This window comes from Oryzias latipes, chromosome 9, assembly GCF_053564925.1.
Source record: "Oryzias latipes strain Hd-rR chromosome 9, Olatipes_Hd-rR_3.1".
Lineage (NCBI taxonomy): Eukaryota > Metazoa > Chordata > Actinopteri > Beloniformes > Adrianichthyidae > Oryzias > Oryzias latipes.
The window spans coordinates 23,194,898-23,213,530 of NC_136245.1; the positions used below are offsets into that span (position 1 = coordinate 23,194,898).

Consider the following 18,633-nt stretch of genomic DNA (forward strand, 5'->3'; position numbering starts at 1 on the left):
AAGGCACTTTAAATAAAATGGATTATTATTATTATTGTTACTTACAATTATAAAGCAATTATGAAAGCCAAAATCCAGGTGAGCTTGATGTTTTCACGACCACTTGGTCCCCAAATTTTGTTTTGTGTACTTTTTCACTGAAAAATTATTAAAAAAAAAGAGGAATCTATTTCTTTTTATCTCTCCAAAGAAAACGTCTTTACGTTAAGAGAACTTTATAGCCACTGCTCCTCAAAAACATACATGAAGAATAAAAAATTACATTAGACATCCGATACAAAGACAAAACATCACCATGTTTAGTGGGAGAATGTGATAGTTGCACATTGCACGTTAAAATTCAGGAATGAAGTATTTTAGTATTTGTTTACACTCTCTCCCACTAACAACAAAAATGGCGAGCAATATTGGAACTATCCAGCCGTACAGTTTGAAGCCGGATGCCAGCTCAAACGAGGAAAACAAAGACATGCATGGATCATGGTAGTCTGCAAGTGGATGCATGGCAATGGAGCGGAGCAGGGAGCCAAATGAAACATCTGCGTCACATCTGCAGGCTTTTTCCAACTGCAGTTTTTTCGCCTGCTTCTAAATTACCATGACTTGAATAAAGAAATACTCAGAGATGAAATTTTAAGCTATTTTTTTATGTATGTCCCCCAGCATTGGAAAATGACACAAGAACATGTTAAAAACACAAAATATACAATTTTCATTGAAGTGTGACTTCAAGGTTTTCTCTCCTATTATAAATAATGACTTCTGATTGTATTTCAGGATGGTTTTCTAGAAATGTTTTTAAATTCTTCTTTATATTAAACTGACCTTTGAATGTAATTTTTTTCTACTTGAAATTGGGGAAATATCTTTCAAATTTGGGGCCTTAAAGCTGGCCCTAAAGTGACCCCTTCGCGCAAGCGTGGCCCGGCCGCACCCGAACCTGGTCTCTTTAAGACCCAGCGGAGTTCAGTAGGGAAACCCCGCCGCTTCAGTTGTTTCTACTCTCCAGAGTGTCATCCAGTTACTTGTGGGGAGGCGCTGTAGCCATTTCGCCACATGAGAGCCCGACAGCCGACTGGTTCAAATCAGCTTTGAGGAGCTCTGCGCGCACACACGTACTCTCGGCGTCGTGCGCGAAGACGGCGCGCACACACACGCGCACTTCCTCCTCCGTGGAAAAAAAAGGGGGGGAAGAAGAGAGGAACCAAGAGAGGGCAACTTCCAACTCTCCCATGTGGAAATCAGAGGTTTGAGGATCATAAGGTGGAAATTTTCTCTTCGGGGCTCTCCTGATCCCTCCTCTGCTCCTCTTCCCCCTTCCCTTTTGGATTCTATTATTTTATTTTATTTTTATTATTTATTTATTGCTTGCCCGGATATTTATGTTTCTATGAGAGTCCTGGTCGGCGAGAAAAGAAGTTTGGTTGTTTGCCTGGTCGGCTGAGGAGAAGGAGGAGGAGGAGGAGGAGAAGAAGAGTCTGCTTTAAAAGTGGGGGAAGATGGTCCACAACGGCGCCTGGAGGAGAAGCTTGCTGTGCGTCCTGGCGCTCAGTCTGGGCTTTGCGTCCCCGCCGTGCGAAGCTCGGATTTACACCAACCACTGGGCAGTGAGGATAGCCGGGGGACCCGACGTAGCCGACCGGATAGCGGCGAAATACGGTTATAGGAACATGGGACAGGTAGGTCGAGCGAAGCTGGTACTAACTGTTGGCGCGGGTCCTCCTGTTGCTCTCTCTGCTCCTCAGACGAGCAGAGAAGTAGCAGAGGCGCGGGGTGGCACAACAGGTGCCTCCTCACTGGCTGGGGCTTCCACTTTGCAACTCTTTGCAGCCAAACAAACCTGACGTGAAAAACTGCTTTCTGATCATGGATGTGGCGTCCAGACGTCCCCAATCAAGCTCATGGTTGCTTAGAAAGCTGGTTTCTGCACCCCCCCCTCCCCTTCAGCAGCATTAGATGTGTGGTTCTATTAAATCTAAACTGCTTGTATTGTAAAGAGGCCTCTTTAACATCACAGTCAAGTAGTGTCAGCATTAAATGAGAAAGTACTAAAGTCGTATCAAATCACATCAGTGTCATCAGAATCAGGCATTTCATCCTTCTTATTCATAAACATTTTTTAAGTGATGTGTTAAACAGACATCCCGTTTAATGTTCCGGATTCAACAAATCCGAGAATGTGGACCTGCCTGGAGTTCCACTCGTCACTCAGACATATGGAAAGGCTCTGGGAGGAACAGGCCCTGCAAATGTGGACCTCACATACTTTTACTACATCCAATGCACATGGACGCTTCATGCCTGCACTTGCCAGCGTTCAGCAGCATGCACCAAGGTGGGAGGAGGAGGAAGGGGGGGGGGGGGGGATTCTGACAGGTTGTTGTGGGGTAGCCTAGTCAACAGCTATTGAAGTACCCCCCCCCCCCCCCCTCAACCCTGCCCACACACTATCCTCCCAAACAAGTGCGCCTTAATGGCCTCGTTTATCCCCTCTCTTTGACAGCAACTAATGTGTCGAGTCCTAACCCCCCTCACCCTCACCCCCAACCCCCTCACAGGAATTCCCTAGTGGCGTGGAGTGTCGCCCACAACCCCCCACTGTTCTTCCTCATTTCCATCTCAATGTAAAGCCTTCATTGGACTTTGACGCCTCCCAGACAAGAGTTTTGCTGCACTTCCTGGTTTCGGGGTCAACCTGAAGCCGCTCCTGTGGGAGTGATAACACGCTCTGATGTTGCCTAATGTGAACTCTGACACACCGGCCATCATCCACCTCCCTCTTTATCAGCACAACATCACGTATTAGTCAGAGAAAAATGAAACTCTAGGTTTTGTTTTTGTTGTTGTTGGATGTTCAAGTGGGGGACTCTACAGGATCTCACTGCTGGGGATATCAAAATGATAGGAATGCTATACTGGGTTTGTGAAGGGATGCAAAGCGGTTAAGGAGAACAGGGGGGATGGGAGCAAAAATATGTGGCAGAGGAACAATGTGGTGTTCTTGATGGTGGTGGAAAGAGGAAATCAGACAAAGATAAGCACACACTGAGGGATGGTGGAATAAAGAGGTGAAAGAAGGGACGATAGATGGACGGATGGATGAAAAGAGTTGGCATGGAGTGAGAGAGTACCTCGTTGGGGAATTCTGGGTAATCCTCTTATGCATGGAGCCCCCTTCCCAGACTAAGACACTGGCCCAAATTGAGTCTACATCAGCTGACAAGGCCCCAGACGTTGATGTGTGTCCAAATTGGTGTTCTGAAGGGATGGGAGAAAACATGGAGCCATTGAAAGCTACTTAGAGGGCCAGCTACAATCTGAAGGCAGACACGGACATGAGCTTCTTGAATCAATACCAGCTTAAAAGATGATTTTTGCAGATTTCTTCTCCCTCCTGCTATGTTGTTTGCTCAAGGCATCAGGCTCGCAATGCATACTCACAGCAGAAGACACCTAACCCGTTTAAATACATTCATTTTGTCTCATTATAAGTCAAAATGATGTTTTGCTTAATATAAAACACAATGACAGAAAGTCCCGCTCCGATCATCTTTTGATCTATTTTGAAAAGCGCTCCCAGTGGTCTTTTAAATATGATTATACTGTTTTCAGGCAAACTGAAAAAACGTACGTAGTATACTAGGGCATAGTTTCTACAGAGCAGCAGGAGTTAGAAATGAGAAATTTGCCTCTGAGTGGTGGGCGGGCTGTTGGCGTGGAGTAAGCCTACCCTCATTTCCCATCATCCCTTTGTTTACATTCTCTCCTGCTAGCTTGTAGCACCTCCCAACCCCAAGCTAACATTACCAGTGCAGCAAAAATGGCGAGCAATATCGAACATATCTAGCTATACAGATTTGCGCCAGATGTCAGCTCGGATGAGGAAAACGAAGACGTACATGGATCATCTAGATGCATTGGAATGGAGCAGAGCAGGAGGATTGTAGCCTTTCAATTGCAGCTTCTGCGTCACTGTCACTGCTACAAGTTTTTTTTTTTAATCGGCATTATTCATCTGGTTTACAACGATTTGAATAAAGAAATATTGCTTTAAGAAAGCTAATCTTCTTCATGTGTTTTGTCCATCGGAAACATGTTAAAAACACCCTTTTCATCTGAGTGGGACTTTAAAATGAAATAGAATGAGTCGTATTTGAAAAATAAATCTTAAAAATAGCAAATTTGTACTTATAAATTACAAAAAGAATCTTGTTAAAAGAGCTTTTTTTAAATGTCTGAGACATACTCTTTAAAAATAAGTTGATCAGACTGGAAATTACACAGATATTGTACAGAATTTATATTTGCCAAACTGTGTGTCATATTCCCTTTAGCTTTGATGGTTAATTTTATTTTTTGCATTGTCTGGAATTTTACCTCTGCATGACACACCACTAAAATATTGGTATAAACATTTACAATTTACAAAAATGTGCAAAAAGCCTAGAAAGCACACATTTTGTGGTATCTGAATTGAACTATGTTCAGTGAAAGTAACACAGCCTTTAAAAAAACATCAGACCAATCCTCTGACTTTAATTAAGGGAATTTGAAGCAAACTTAATAATCAAACCGACAGAATCACTGTTGGGGAGTTGTAGGGCTCCTTCAAGCTGCGGTAAAGGCTGCAGGTTAACCTGTTGGCGCTCTTCATTTTATCAGTGTGTAAGTTCCCAGAGTGTTTGCGTGTAAATGAGGTGAAAGCTGATCCAACGGTCTATGTGGTTTGGATGGCAGCCATGGATCAGTGACACACCACAAGACCCTTGGCAGCCATGACACTTTGATCATCTGCAGAATTGTATGGTCTTTATCAATTATTAAAACTAATCAGCCTTCAGCAGCTGGCCTTCTGTCTGTCATCGTTTTCCCTTTTGTCCTGTCACTTGCGTATATTGCTTGTTTGTAATGAAATGTATTTATTGCTATATATTTTCACATGGTTATATTATTGATCAATAAAAGTACAAACATGGTAAAAATGTGAAATTAATCTTTAAATACTTCACATTAGGTTTTTTTGAAAGTACTTAATGTATTTGATTTGGATTCACAAAATTGCATTTTGATTACATTTAATGTGAACCTATTTTTCCTTTTTCACTTAAAACCATCATTTAGTTACAAAAAACCCTTTTCACATAAAAATATACAACTATCAAACTTGAGAGTAAATTTTACAAGTAAAATTACTATTTTTTTTAACAATAAAAATGAAATAAAATAGTTTTTTTTGGTAAAATTTTTTTTAAACATTTGATGTATCAATTCTGATTAACAAAGAAAAGATCAACATCATATGGAACAATTCTTAATTTTTTTTTAAACCCTGCCTGATCTCCAACAAGAAAACAGTCAATCATGTATTTTAATACTTCATATAATGCATATTATCATAAAATATGTGAAATATGTCTGTGTTTGGTTTGCAGATTGGTGATCTCAAAGACCATTACCACTTCTTCCATAGTCGGACTATCAAGAGATCAACATTGTCCAGTCGTGGTCGTCATAGTTTTATCTCCATGGAGCCAAAGGTAAACGCGTGTTTAGTTCTTTTTGGATGATGTTTGTCAAAAAGGAAGTTGCTTTTTTGGTTTCAGAAGAGCTGATTGTGGGAATTTTGTAATCAACAAACAACAAAGCAAACTCCAGCTGTTAATTACAAATATGAGTGAGAAAAATAAGCAGATTATTGTTGAATTTTAGGAGTTTTGTCAGTTGCTGTGGTTTGAAATAAAAACAAAACTTGGAAAACAGAAAGAAAGTCACCAACAAAAAAAACCCACCAAGTTTTTTTGCGTTAAAATTTGAAATGCCAGACAAACATTGGCTTGTGTTTATGTGATTTCAAACTTTATTTGTATGCCATACAGCATACATTAACATTTGGTGTGACATTTTCCTAGTTATGGCTAACAGCAGCCATTTTTAACAACACGTTTCTTAAAGGTTAGGGTTAAGTCATTGAAATTTGGTTGGATGTATATGCTTTTAATATAAAGTAATTTTCTATCAGGAGTCATGTAAACACTAAGATATTTCTATCTACATGTTGGTAAATATCATATTTCAAATATGCATTTCACAGTATAGTTACAGTCCGATGTGTCCTTCTTATTCAGATTATGCTTTAACATTTACTGCTCATTAGACATTTGTAATAGCATCAATTTAAAGTTGAATTTTCTCACAAAACTACCCATACACCCTCAGAAAATACTTACTGTCAATCGCTTTCAGGGTCATAGGGTTGCTGAAGCCAACCCAGCTACTGGGTCAAGGCGGGATATACATCCAACAGGTCACCAGTCTGTTGCAAGGCCACACGCTCACATGCACACCTAGGGGCAATTTAGAGTCACCAACTAACCCAGGAAGACTGTGGGGGAAGCCAGAGTTTGACGGGAAAACCCACACATGCACTGGAAGAACATGCAAACTGCACACAGAGAGGTCCTAGCCGGGATTTGAGCCTTCTTGCTGTGAGGCAAAGGTGCCAACCACTGTGTCATATCTGTCATTATAATCTTCAAGAGCCTGACATAGCTGTTGAAAACAGAGGGAGCAGGCATTGAAAGGTAGCCGATCACTTTGGAGGTTGTTGCAGTTGCAACTATATAACGTTTTCTGTTGCTTCATACAAAGTGTTTGTGTTGGCAATGCTTAAGCAACTGTGGACCATCATGCCTGCAAGTTTTACCAAAGCTTGGTCCTCTCCATCACCTCCCACTGGTACACTTACTTTACTTTTCATTGGGTTGCTGACCTGCCTGTCAGAGGTGGTGGAAGTGACTGCGGTCTGTCACACATGTCGGTTCTGAACGCTGCAACTTTGTCAGAACGCTGCTTCGTCGGTTTTTGACCTGACAAGCCCAAACCTGCTTTACGAAAAACCAGCCCAACTTGCTGTTTTTATGAATCAACTTGTGCATCATTTCTGTTTTCTTTATAGCTAAGTTCCTATTTAACATAAGTAGTACATTTGGATCTAAGGAACTGATCTTGATAGTAGCTGATCAGTGCCAAAGGATTTCTGCAATGATACCACATTGTGTGTATTTCCTAATAACATTTTTCTCAAATGGTTTTGAGAAACTTCACACAGAATTCGATTTTGTTCTTTTTAGTGGATATGACTGATAAAGACCAATGAGCAACAAAGAAAACTGACTCAAACTCTCTAAAAACTTCACTGAAATCCAAAACCCTTGTTTTGATCAAATATGCTGGATATTGAATAAAAGCACATGTTGTACCTTCCACTCAGTTTTTCTTCAGTAATGTTGTGTTGACTTGTAAGACAGTTCACGGTGGATTTTCAACCTAAGCTGCTTGTTTAAATGGTTTGTTTGTGCCATATAAAGCCTGGTTTTTATTTCTTTAGGCCTATTTGTCTTGTGTCTGACTCACACTTGGTGATGTCAGTCTTTCTAAAGTCCATCACTTTATCAAACCTAATCCAGGGGAAATAACAGAAGCCTTTTTTTTTTAAATAAAAAAGGGTTTTGCTGCAGTGGGGGTCTTGTGTACATGTCTGGATTGGTGGGGTTAGATCCAAAGTAAAAAGGTGCATCTGAGGTTTCATCTGGAAGAATGCAGAGAACTGATCAGTGTTTAACAGAAGAGAGGACATATTATTACTTTCATCTCTTGCAGGTTTACAGTATTTTTGTTTTCCTTCTTTTTATTGTTACCTCTGTTTTGTTGGAACTGATGTTGTGACAAGCTGGAAAAAGATGATGTATACCCTGATGGCACAGAGTGTAGAGAAGAGAACCGTGTTTGGATATAGAAGCCAAATAAAGAAAGTAGTGTAGAGAAATGAAGTTGTCAGTTGCTGTCTTTTTATCTAAATCATTTAGACTGGCTTGCATGTTTGAGATCCTCTTGATAGACAGTTTGATGAGAGCATGCTGGCATATTCCTAATGATGTTCTTCAATTAGGTTTTATGATGGCGGCGTGTGTTTTCAGAGCCAAAGGGTGTACATTACAGGCAGACTCTGCCAACCACAGATTTAACTGGAATGAGTATTCCTAAATGGATACAGCCCAGATGTAATGACGGCTTTGTACCCACCTGACTTCTTGGTTTCTTGTGCCTTCACTTAAAAGCCTACTCGGATGAAAATTGTGTTTTTGCCATTTTTAACACGTTCTTGTGGCATTTTTCTCATGATGAAGGAAAGGTACAAAGAAAATTATGCTTGAAATTGCATTTCTGAGTATCTCTTTTTTCAAATCATTGTGAATCTGGGGCATATGATAAATGCGGTTTGACAAGTGGTGGTTGATCCACCAATCTCTATTAAACTACTGCAGCACTGCAGAAACTATGTCCTAGAAAATGAGACAGGTTTTTTGATTTTGGTCTAAAACAGGATAATCATAATTAAAAAAAAAAACATAAAAACACTGCAAATGCTTTTAAAATAGATCAAAAGATAACTAGCATGCAACGTCAAACTGTCTCCTTTTCAAATTGAATTCTAAATAATCTAAAAAGGAAGTTTTGAAAATCCACAATGGGGTTTTATAAATTAGCTGTAATTTCTGCCAAATTATTGCCTAAGAAACATGTCTAGAAATATGTCTGCTTAGATATAGTTTCTCATTAAAAGAAATGTATTGATTTAAATGGCTTATTTCTATGTGTAAGGGGGTAAACCGAATGGATTTTGCATGTACCTTGTTAAAAACTCTGTCTTTAGGGCTGTTCTTGTAAAAAAAAAAAAAAAAAAAAGCAAAAGAACGGAATATTGTTTTTAATCAAAATATCTCAGAAGAATAAGACATATAAATATACATATATATATTTTGATTTCATTAATAAGTCTGCAGCATTTCCCGCAACTGCTACTGCTCTAAAAAATGTTCCATCAAATTTTTATTATCAGAAGCTTAGTAACTGAGGTTTTCAAGATTTTACTTTGACTCACATTAAAAGTAATATATGTAGAAGACTGGCAGTACGCTGTGGGATGATGCCTGTAAGGAACAGTTTTTTTTCCATGTTGAAATTCCCAATAAGGAATAGGACTTCTTCCAACTCTGCAATGCAGCATAAAATCATTGCGATTGTCATGGTGGGGGCATCAGTGGTCTAAAATATTTCAGCTAAAAGTTTCATGAATAATACAATAACCTTGTTGGGTATATGTTACATGATTTCCATGTTTTTTTTCCTCCTGAAAAACTTGATATCTATACTTTTTGCCTAGTTTCTGTTAGTTTTTTTCCGCTGGTCACCAACTGTTCTGGTGATTAAAATTACACACCTCTACACTGTTTCTTCATCTTGTTAAAGCATCAAATCCACGATTTTAGAAAAAGTTTTCGTTTTTTTGGTCTTTTTGTTTAAAACAGAATGTACAAAAATCTTTAGGTTGCAGAGTCAAGCTGGCAGCAGTAAATAAACATTGTTTTGGTCAAGTGGAAAACATAAAATACTGTTTAGATCCTGGGATTTGCGTAATTGATTTTCACTGTCAAAGTAGGTCAACTTAGATGAACGTTGCATGATTCAAGTTCCGGAGTCGACCCTTGCAGACTGGAGGACACATTCTTTTTGTTGTGTTATTGTAGTTACAGGTCAACACTGAAACTACTAAGTTTCTTAAAGTGGAGTAAAGCTGGTTGAATGTGTGCAACAAAACAGTGGAAGAATCCAAACACTACATTTGGAGATTTCACTCATTTTATTGGCAAACAATAAAAACATGTTGTGTTTGGGAAGCAGAGTCTAACGCCCAAACTGGGCAGTGAGCGTACAGCAGCAACTCAAGAATAAAAGCTCAGTTAGACCTTTAAAATCTGTAATGCTTGTTTTCATTAAATTTATGGTTTTGTATACAGTTATTTATAACTCCATGATGCATGATTTGTTCTATAGGTGTCTCTTCTTTAATATTATTATTTATTTGATTTTGCAGTAAGCTAAAACAAGGACAAAAAAGACTTAATGCACTCAATAAACAAGTGTTGCTCTTTTTCTAAACCAGTTCTGTCTGTATTCCCTATAAAAAATGTACACCAATCCAAGGTGGATCGTTGAGGATTATGCTGTGAGCTGAATCAACTCCTAACAGGTGGTTGTACTTTACTTCCAGGAATATGCATCAGTCAGCTAGAGGAAAACAAGTGTGATTTAATTTTTTTTTTTTTAAAAAGCCACCAACTTCTCTTTCCTCTGCTTTTGCTCTGCAAGCATAGAGTTTAATCAGAGCTGAATCTGTGATGTGGTGAGAAGCAGCAGATGACTTTACACTCCCTGCCCCAGCCTATTAAAGTTTAGTTGTGCTGCGTTTCTTTTTTTAAAGCAGTTCAACTTCCCCTTCATTTAATGGCTGTTAACCATCTGACTTAAAAAAAGTTTTTTTTTTCCCAGACACTTGTTTCAAAAGAATTTGAAAGCTTGTTCAGCTCAACATATTGCATGAAAATCTGCCAGTGGTCCAGGAAGAAATGTGCGTCTTTAGCCACTTTGACACTGCTGTTGTGCAACAAACATGAGCTCCCCTCCTTGTTTTGTCTCCACTCTCTGATGCCAAGGCTCTGTCCGAAATCTCTACATTGAAAAGGAACAAACATAAAGGACCAAGAACTACCAGAGTGTCTTCTTTTGAAGAAGACATTCAAATTCAGCAAATTACAAAAACAGAGTTACGGTGCTTTTTCCAAACCCAACGTCCCATTCTTTCTGATAGATTAGATAAACTCACAGTTCCTGCTTACAACACTAAAAATCATTTAAGATTAAAGCAGAGACGTATTTAAATTAATTTATTCTCTGTATTTCTATGAATAAACTTGGCTGATAATGTAATTGAATTGGTAAACACTAACAGCAGAACAGAACTTCATATTTTAGCTATGTTTTATACTTTAACCCTTATTTATGTTTTTTTTTGTTAATGTGTTAACATGTTTAACGTGGCCCACCTGTAAGTGCACTTTGTGTTGGCCATCTTCTCAACTCACAAAAACATTCCCGTCCTTGTGTGAACTTTCCAAATGCCAACAACCAAAAAAGAGGTAAAACCTGCTGCGGTGATGGATAAAGAGTCTTTTTTGGGGAGGAGCGTTGCTGCTGCCAAAGCAGAAATGAGGAGAGCGGTGTGCATATGCTTTCTGTTGCACCTCGTGGCAGGTAGAGGCACGGGGCCTCATACAAAATGGTAAATGCTGTATACTCTTACGGAGCTTTATACTCGTATATCTACGTTCTGAGAAGGCCCTAGGCACTTTACAGTCATAGTCCCATTCTACCCCCCCCCCCCCCCCCACACACACACACACACACATTCACACACTGTTGGCGGCACCACTGCTGAACACTGGCGCCAATCTATAACCATCAGGAGCAATGTGGGGTTCAGTGTTCTGTCGACTTCGACACATGGACAGGTAAAGGACAAAGGAATCTTAAGTTTGGTTCTTTTTCCATTTCACTTTATCACCTAGATATTTGGTAATAAATAACCTTTAAAACCTTTTATACCTGGTATCGAACTTTGAGCTTGCCTCCTGACATCATAGTAACTGATCAGGTTCAATTCGCACCAGGGTTGCTTTTTTGGGAAAGTCTGCTTCATGCCAATGCAAAAGCTCACCAGAACTCAAGTGAACCATGTGTGAATCCAGATCGTCTTTAAGGACACAGAGTAGAAGTGAACCACAAGTTTATTATGTTTATTATGTCTTCCGTTGGAGCAAAAGCAGCCCACCATGAGTATCTCAATTAGTGTTATTCATAAAGAAGTTCTGTCTCGTAGATAATCATAGGGTAAAGAGGAGGAGGCACTCATTGATGCCTGATAGTCACAGCTAGTAGGACCTGCCAGATTTCCTCTTTGTGCTGCTTTTCATTTCATTGTGCAACACTACTAAGTGAGCATCTGGTGGAAATGTGAGTTTTTTTCCTTGATGATTTGATCCACATCAGTCTTTGGTTTGCTCCACAGAGTGCGGTCAGTGAAAACGCACCAAAAGAAATAAATGTGAAAATTAGGAGTAAACCGTATCCATTGGATAGTGTGAAAGCAATCATAAAACAGATATTAGTTTCAGCCATGGTGGAGATGTTTGGATGCTCAGTAATTGAGTATATATATATATATACATATATATATATGAGTATTTTTTTTCTATTTGTAAATTTGTGTTTAGTCTCTTAATGTCAGCTCATTACCACCAAGACACCTGGCAGCCAGGAGTCTTGCAGGGGATCAAAAATATTTTACTTGTAAAAATGCAAACCCATTTATTTTGAAATACTTCAGTTATGGATTTGTTTTTGTTGTCAGTCTGTCTCTCGCTGTTGAAACAAACCTTATTGACGGATCATTTCTTTGTCCCCGAGCAAACATGCAAAATAAACAGCGGATCAAATAATTCTTTCCCTCCCTGTACTTACTCTATCTGAAATGTCTTTTCAGTCATTTGGAAGCAACTGTAAACAATAATTACAGTACTTCAGTGGCTGTTACGCCTCTTTATCATGTCTTTTTGAAGTGCAGAGATTAGTAGAGAGATGCAACTGCTGGGTGCATGTCAGTCTGCTTCAAAGCAGCAGAGAACCATAGAAAAACAACACATTTTACGGAGATGGAAGCCTTCTTTAGAGAGATTATTATTAACACTTTGTCTGGAGAATTTTCAGACATACTTAAGTGTAAAATGCATAAGTATAACATGATTTTTTAAACATTTAAAAAGTTTCTGGCTTCTGCAAGAAAAGCTTATATCCAATTAAATAATATAAGCTGTGTGCTTGGGTTATTTTAAATCTTTGTGGCTTGTCGAAGGTTTTTATGGCCCTGCAGCCTTTTGAGTCCACAGTATTCTTAAATAAGAGAACACTGCCCATGGCAACACGTTTTCAAGCATCCTTTTCCAATGAAAAGTTTATGTAAACGTGTGGTTTGGGCTTCCGCTTTCATGAAATTACTACACAATTTTCTATGACCGGTTTTGGGCTCGACATACAAAATGTGGGGCCATTGATCGCGCATTGAAAGTTAAAACAGTTGAACTTTGACTAATGAGGGACTTGGATTTGGTAGTGACGTGTGGACGGCGTCCCTATTAATTCACGGAAGTGCCAACCGTTTTAAAAGTTGATCACTTTGCTCGACTGGAATTGTATGACACCAAGGCAGAATCCGAAATGCTTCCCTACCCCTACGGCTTTTCCCTATCCCTACATGTATCCCTCCAAGCTGATAGATATGGAAAAATTAGTGTCTTCAAATTTGGACGTTACTACCCGCCTGACATCATTATCAATAGCCGCTGGTCATCTAGAGTAAGTAGCTACCAGCAATCAGAAAATACATGACATCATTGTTTTTAGAAAGTTAATAACTTATGCAAAAACAAAAACTCAATACTTCTATGCTTCGGACCACACCCATGTGAAAGAATGCAATTCTTGTCCACGGCACAGTGCATCGCGGATCACCGTATCGGCGGAGTGATAGCCAGCCCGAAGTCACTATGGCACCTCATTAAAAAAGCACTTTTGGACAGAACCAAAGCCTCAAATGCCCCTACAATTGGAGCAACAGGGAGGAGCCGGATGGTTAGGAAGCAATTCAGATGTGGCCACAGTCTTTCATAAATCAGAATAGGATAAATTCTGTGGGGCTGCACAGTGAAACAGTGGTTAGCGCTCTTGCCTCACAGCAAGGCTCTAGACCCGACTTGGGGGACCTTTTTGTGTGGAGTTTGGTTGTTCTCCCCATGCATGCATGCGTTTTCTCCGGGGACTCTGGCTTCCTCCCACCGTCCAAAAACATGCTTCATAGGTTATCTGGTTACTCTAAATTGTCACTAGGTGTGAATGCGAGTGTGTATGGGTATGTGATTGTGGCTTGGCTCTGACTGACGTCCTTCACCCACGAGTGATTGGGAAAAGCTCCGGCAGCCCTGTGACCCCGAAAGAGACAAAAACGGGTTTAGGAGATGATGTAAGAATAAAGCTGTAGACAGTGACAACAGGCCTCAGGTTGGAGTGTTTAACTTTGTAATCCCAGCCTAAAATTTTTTTTCTCCTACATTGTTTCACAAACAGCAATAGAAGTCGATTTGTTCCCATTCGTTCTGTTGAAGTGAACTCTTCCCCAGTTTCCCCTAGTTACTGACCCAGCCAGCAAAAGCCACCTGCAAACCCTTACACAGACAGCAACTGAAAGGAGGGGGGAGCACCAGATTGGAGAGGGAATGAGAGGAAGACAAGCCGTCTGAGAGAGAAACGGCTTTCCGCAGATAAGAAAAAAAAATTTTTTTCAAGCAAAACAAGGGATTAAATACAGGGATAAATGGTATAAAAGGTAGTCTGAGATAGTTCTACAAGAGGAACTAGATCATTTCTCTGAAACAGCAGCAGTGATAAATCGACATTTTCAAGGTAATGTTAGTAAGCAATTTCATCTTTGTGCATAGTTTGACATCTGTGATACAAAAACTATGGATAACTGCAGGCCGCTGTCTGTGAGGTGCTTTTAGCTGCCAAAAACAAAACAAAGCATGCACTTTAGAAAACCGGGTAAAAGGCCATTTTCTGGATCTGGTTTTATCCTAAAGAGATTGTAAATGCATGTGTGTAGCTATGTGCATGTTTTGTTTAAAAAAAAGGCAACATCAAATTTTAATCAGTGAATATGTTTCATCAAAGGTAAAGTGTGCAAACTAAGTTATTGATATTAAATAAAATTCACCCTGATAAATTGTTTTTTTTGGGTGTTTTTAACATGTTCTTGTGGCATTTTTTTCATGATGAAGGACATGTAGGTATAATTTTTTGATTAAAATTGCATTTCCGTGTTTATTTATTGACAGGCCACAAGCTCCCTGCTCTGCTGGATTCAGTTATGTCCACTTGTAGACAACTATCATCAATGTAGGTCTACATTTTCCTCGCCAGAGCTGGCATCTGGTTCAAAACTGAACAGCTGGATGTTTTTTTTTATTGCTTGCCGTTTTTGTTGTACTGGTAATGTTAGGTTGGGGGTGTGAGGGACTGCAAGCTAGCTGGAGAACGTGTAAACAGATGGCGGGAAATGGGGGAGGGCTTTCTCCGCGCCAACAGTCCTGCCCACAACTCAGGTCTTTAAGAAGTTGCGTTGCTTGTAAAAGACATTGAAATTTAATTGTCTGCGTTTGGCAGATTTGGTCCAATATATTTTTATTGTTCTTTGGATGTGATTGCAATATTTCAAATATTCTTTTGTGAAACCTTTTGACTCATTTTAATCACCCTTCACTACAATTTTTATGTTTTGTGCACAAGGTGGAGAGAAATATACAGAATTCAAGCTCAATTGTAGCGAGTTAAAGTTACATTTTCATATCCATATATTTACATATCCAAAACCTTTGACAGAGAAAAGGGAGAATTGCAAAAACATTTCGTCTATTTTATAGACATACAGTTCCCTCGTTCCAGTGCTGCAACTGTCTGCGTTAGGATGTTAATGAGCGACAGAGAGTTGTTGAAACACAAACTTGAGGTTCTTGATTACAGTCCTTGTGCATTTAGCCAAAAAATGTTCCAAAAATCTTTAATTACATCCAAATTAAAGCTATGTTTCAAAAACATTGTTTTTCTCCTCCTTTGTTTTGCTCCATCTGCACCATCTTTTTGTTGCTGCTCCGCCAAAGTATTTGTAATGACATTCGAAGCGGGGCTTTATTTCCCAATGGACCTCCTTGGAATTACCAAGTTGCAGATAAGAAGTTGCATGGCTTATCAGAGTTTGTGCCGAATGCTGCGTTAATGTATGCAAATTGCAATGACATACCAGTGATTTTGTGCAGATACACCCACACACCATTCCTGATGACTGTGTTGTTTTGAGGGTAATGGTGTGTGTAAACGGTTGCTTTGAAGCTGATGGTCCTGATAGAGGTTGGAGTGAAATGAGCTGAGACCTTGGCAGACGGTAGAAGAGTTAAGGGTTTTTGTTCCTCTTTTTTTCTTCTCTGTTTCTTTCTCCTCACTCTCACAGTCTCACAATGAAAGTCTACACAGCTCTTAAATGACACCGCTTTGCCAATTGATAAGGAAGACTACATACTTTTGATATGAATTGATGTTATTAAAAAGAAAATCAATTAGCCTCCCGTCTCTTCCTTTCTTTTGATCCCTTCTGCTATTTGTTTTTACTTCCTTTGTCTTCAAGCTCATTCTACTTTCATTGATTCTTCTGGGACTTGTTCTCGTCAACTTTTTATCTCCACTCTTTCTCTCATCTAATCTTGTCTTGTTGCCTCGCCCTGCAACTCTCCCGAGCTCCTGACAGATTGTTTCGGTGCATCATATCGGCTAATCACTCTGCAGTCATCATGTTTGCCATTACGTTTTTCTTTTTGCTTTTGTCAATGAGGCTGTGCTTCATTATTATATTATCGGTATATAACAGATTTTTTTTTCTGTGCTGGGTTGTTTGGTTCGCTGTCAGATTTTTAATGCTGATGAATGAAGACCTAAAAAACCCCCCGTTACATTTCTTTCTTTTTTTTTTTGTAAGTGAAGAATATTTTTCACTAAGTCACTTTTGTTTCTACAGACTTGCACTTAGTTCATTCAAAGTGTTCCAATGTGCATCTCAGAGCCTTATTTATTGGATTTTGCATGAGAACTAATAGGTTTCACAACATTACTAGAAAACATTCAGTTTTATCTAAATTTTTAAACATGTCTAGCATAACAAAAGACTTTTTTTCTTTTTTAAGCAATTAATATCTCTATTTCTTTCTGTGCCATTTGAGTTTTAACTCAGCAGTGTGGTTCCTGTCTTTGTCAAAATAAAAAAAATGTATAGATATTTTTTTTATATTACAAACACTGGATTTACCCGTAGGAATCCATGGTGACATCAGTGTAACATAAAAATATCATTGTGTCTAGTGGTCCTCTTGGCTTGTGGTGTGTTCTATATTATTTCATTTATCAGGAAAAATTGATCTGGGTTCTTATGGGTTAAACAGAGCAAAGTATGTGGGTCCACCTTTAATGTTCAGCTCAAAATTACATAAAAACAAATAAAATTGAGTCAAAATCTGGAGGGAGTTTCCTGCCAATGCACAGATCTTTGTTGACTCATACATTTTCAAAGATTGAGGTGTCCTGAAAAGCATTAAAAAGTTGAGAATTTTATATGTTAGTCCTTGTATTTTTAATTTTTTTTTTCAGCATTAAGACAATACTTCATTTGTGGTGATTACTTATGTTGATTAGAGAATTAAAACGAAAATAAAATAAAACAATGAGACATAAATTCAACAAGATGAAAATCCCTACATATTAAAGATCAGTGACTCTCTCCTCTGCAAATAGAGTGCATTTATGTGATGTGTCTGCTTTGCATCAGAATTTTCTTTGGCAATAATGAAAGCTTAACTGAAATCCAATGTGGACTAAATAAGAAAATACTGAATAAGAGGTGTTCAGTTGCAATTTTACGTATGAACTGAAGGCTAATGGCCGATCCAGCAGACCAATGTGTGAACACATAGTCCTAGCACTCTACCTGTTCGGAATGTACCCTTCACTATTTCTGATAGGGCCCAGTACATATGCCAGTACAGCAGTTGGCAGTTTTACTCTTTCTGTCAGTTGTGAGACACATTACAGCTTATGTCACCAACATGTATTTACATTTGGAGTTTATTTAGCAGATACTCCACTTCAGCTCCAGACCATGAACAGTCTAAACCAGGGGTGTCAAACTCATTTTCACAGAGGGCCACATCAGCATAGTGGCTGTCCTCAAAGGGCCGGATATAACTTTTACATGTAACTGAATGTAATGAAAAATAAATGTAACTTCTTATTCGTGTTGAATAACTGATTATTTATTTATTATAACTTTTTAAAGTGACAAATACAGTTGCATAGAAAACAAATGTTTGCTTGTTACTCTAGCATAAATCCTTTTAAATTTGATTCCTAACCCACCCAACCCTAACCCTAATGTAAGTCCTAATGCATAGTTGCCCAATCTGACAGTTTAAGTTAAATTCCCCCTAGATATGAATAAATACACACCAATTTTTATTTTTCATTTTAAGAAATTAAAAACTTTTATGCTCTCGCGGGCCACATAAAATGACATGGAGGGCCACATTTGGCCCCCGGGCCTTGAGTTTGACACATGTGGTCTAAACTGTCTCAGATTCTGTTTCATAACTGTACATTAACCATTACGTTGCAGGTTATAATCAAACCAACTCTACTTTAAAGTCAAAAATAATTTGGCACAGAATGACTGGTGTGAGAATGCAATGAGCGACACAAGGCATGTGCTCAAGCTATGCAAAAAAAACCCATGCAACAATAAAAATGCTGAGAATTGCAGCTGTAAAGATTAAAATATTTTGGGGTTAACTTGTGGTAAAGAGGTATAGGGCGCTAATCAATATGTGATAGAACTGGCGCATATAGCAAATGTCTTTTTTTTTTTTTTAAATCATGTTTTTGCTTCTTTTACTGGTCAGTATTGTTTTGGGCAGTGCCGTCCCCAAATTGTAGTTGCTGTGCATCTGATGTTAGAATTTGCTTCAATTTAGCCTTTCCTTGTCCAAGCGTTTGCTAAAGTGGGATAGATCCTCTCAAAAAAACAAACAA

At 38.8% G+C, this 18,633-nt stretch overlaps 1 protein-coding gene across 2 annotated transcripts in view; it reads left to right on the plus strand.

Moving 5' to 3' along the window:
- The first annotated feature begins 979 nt into the window (after positions 1-979).
- The window catches only part of pcsk5b (proprotein convertase subtilisin/kexin type 5b), a 54,715-nt gene continuing 37,061 nt past the window's right edge, over positions 980-18,633 (plus strand). The window contains exons 1-3 of one of the 2 annotated variants that reach the window (XM_078953060.1): positions 980-1,247; positions 1,398-1,679; positions 5,433-5,537. In XM_078953060.1, the coding sequence (XP_078809186.1) occupies positions 1,500-1,679; positions 5,433-5,537 (285 nt within the window). In that variant the 5' untranslated portion in view covers positions 980-1,247; positions 1,398-1,499. Of the gene's footprint in view, positions 1,248-1,395; positions 1,680-5,432; positions 5,538-18,633 lie in introns of both variants that reach the window. The other variant, XM_078953059.1, reaches the window with a different exon arrangement.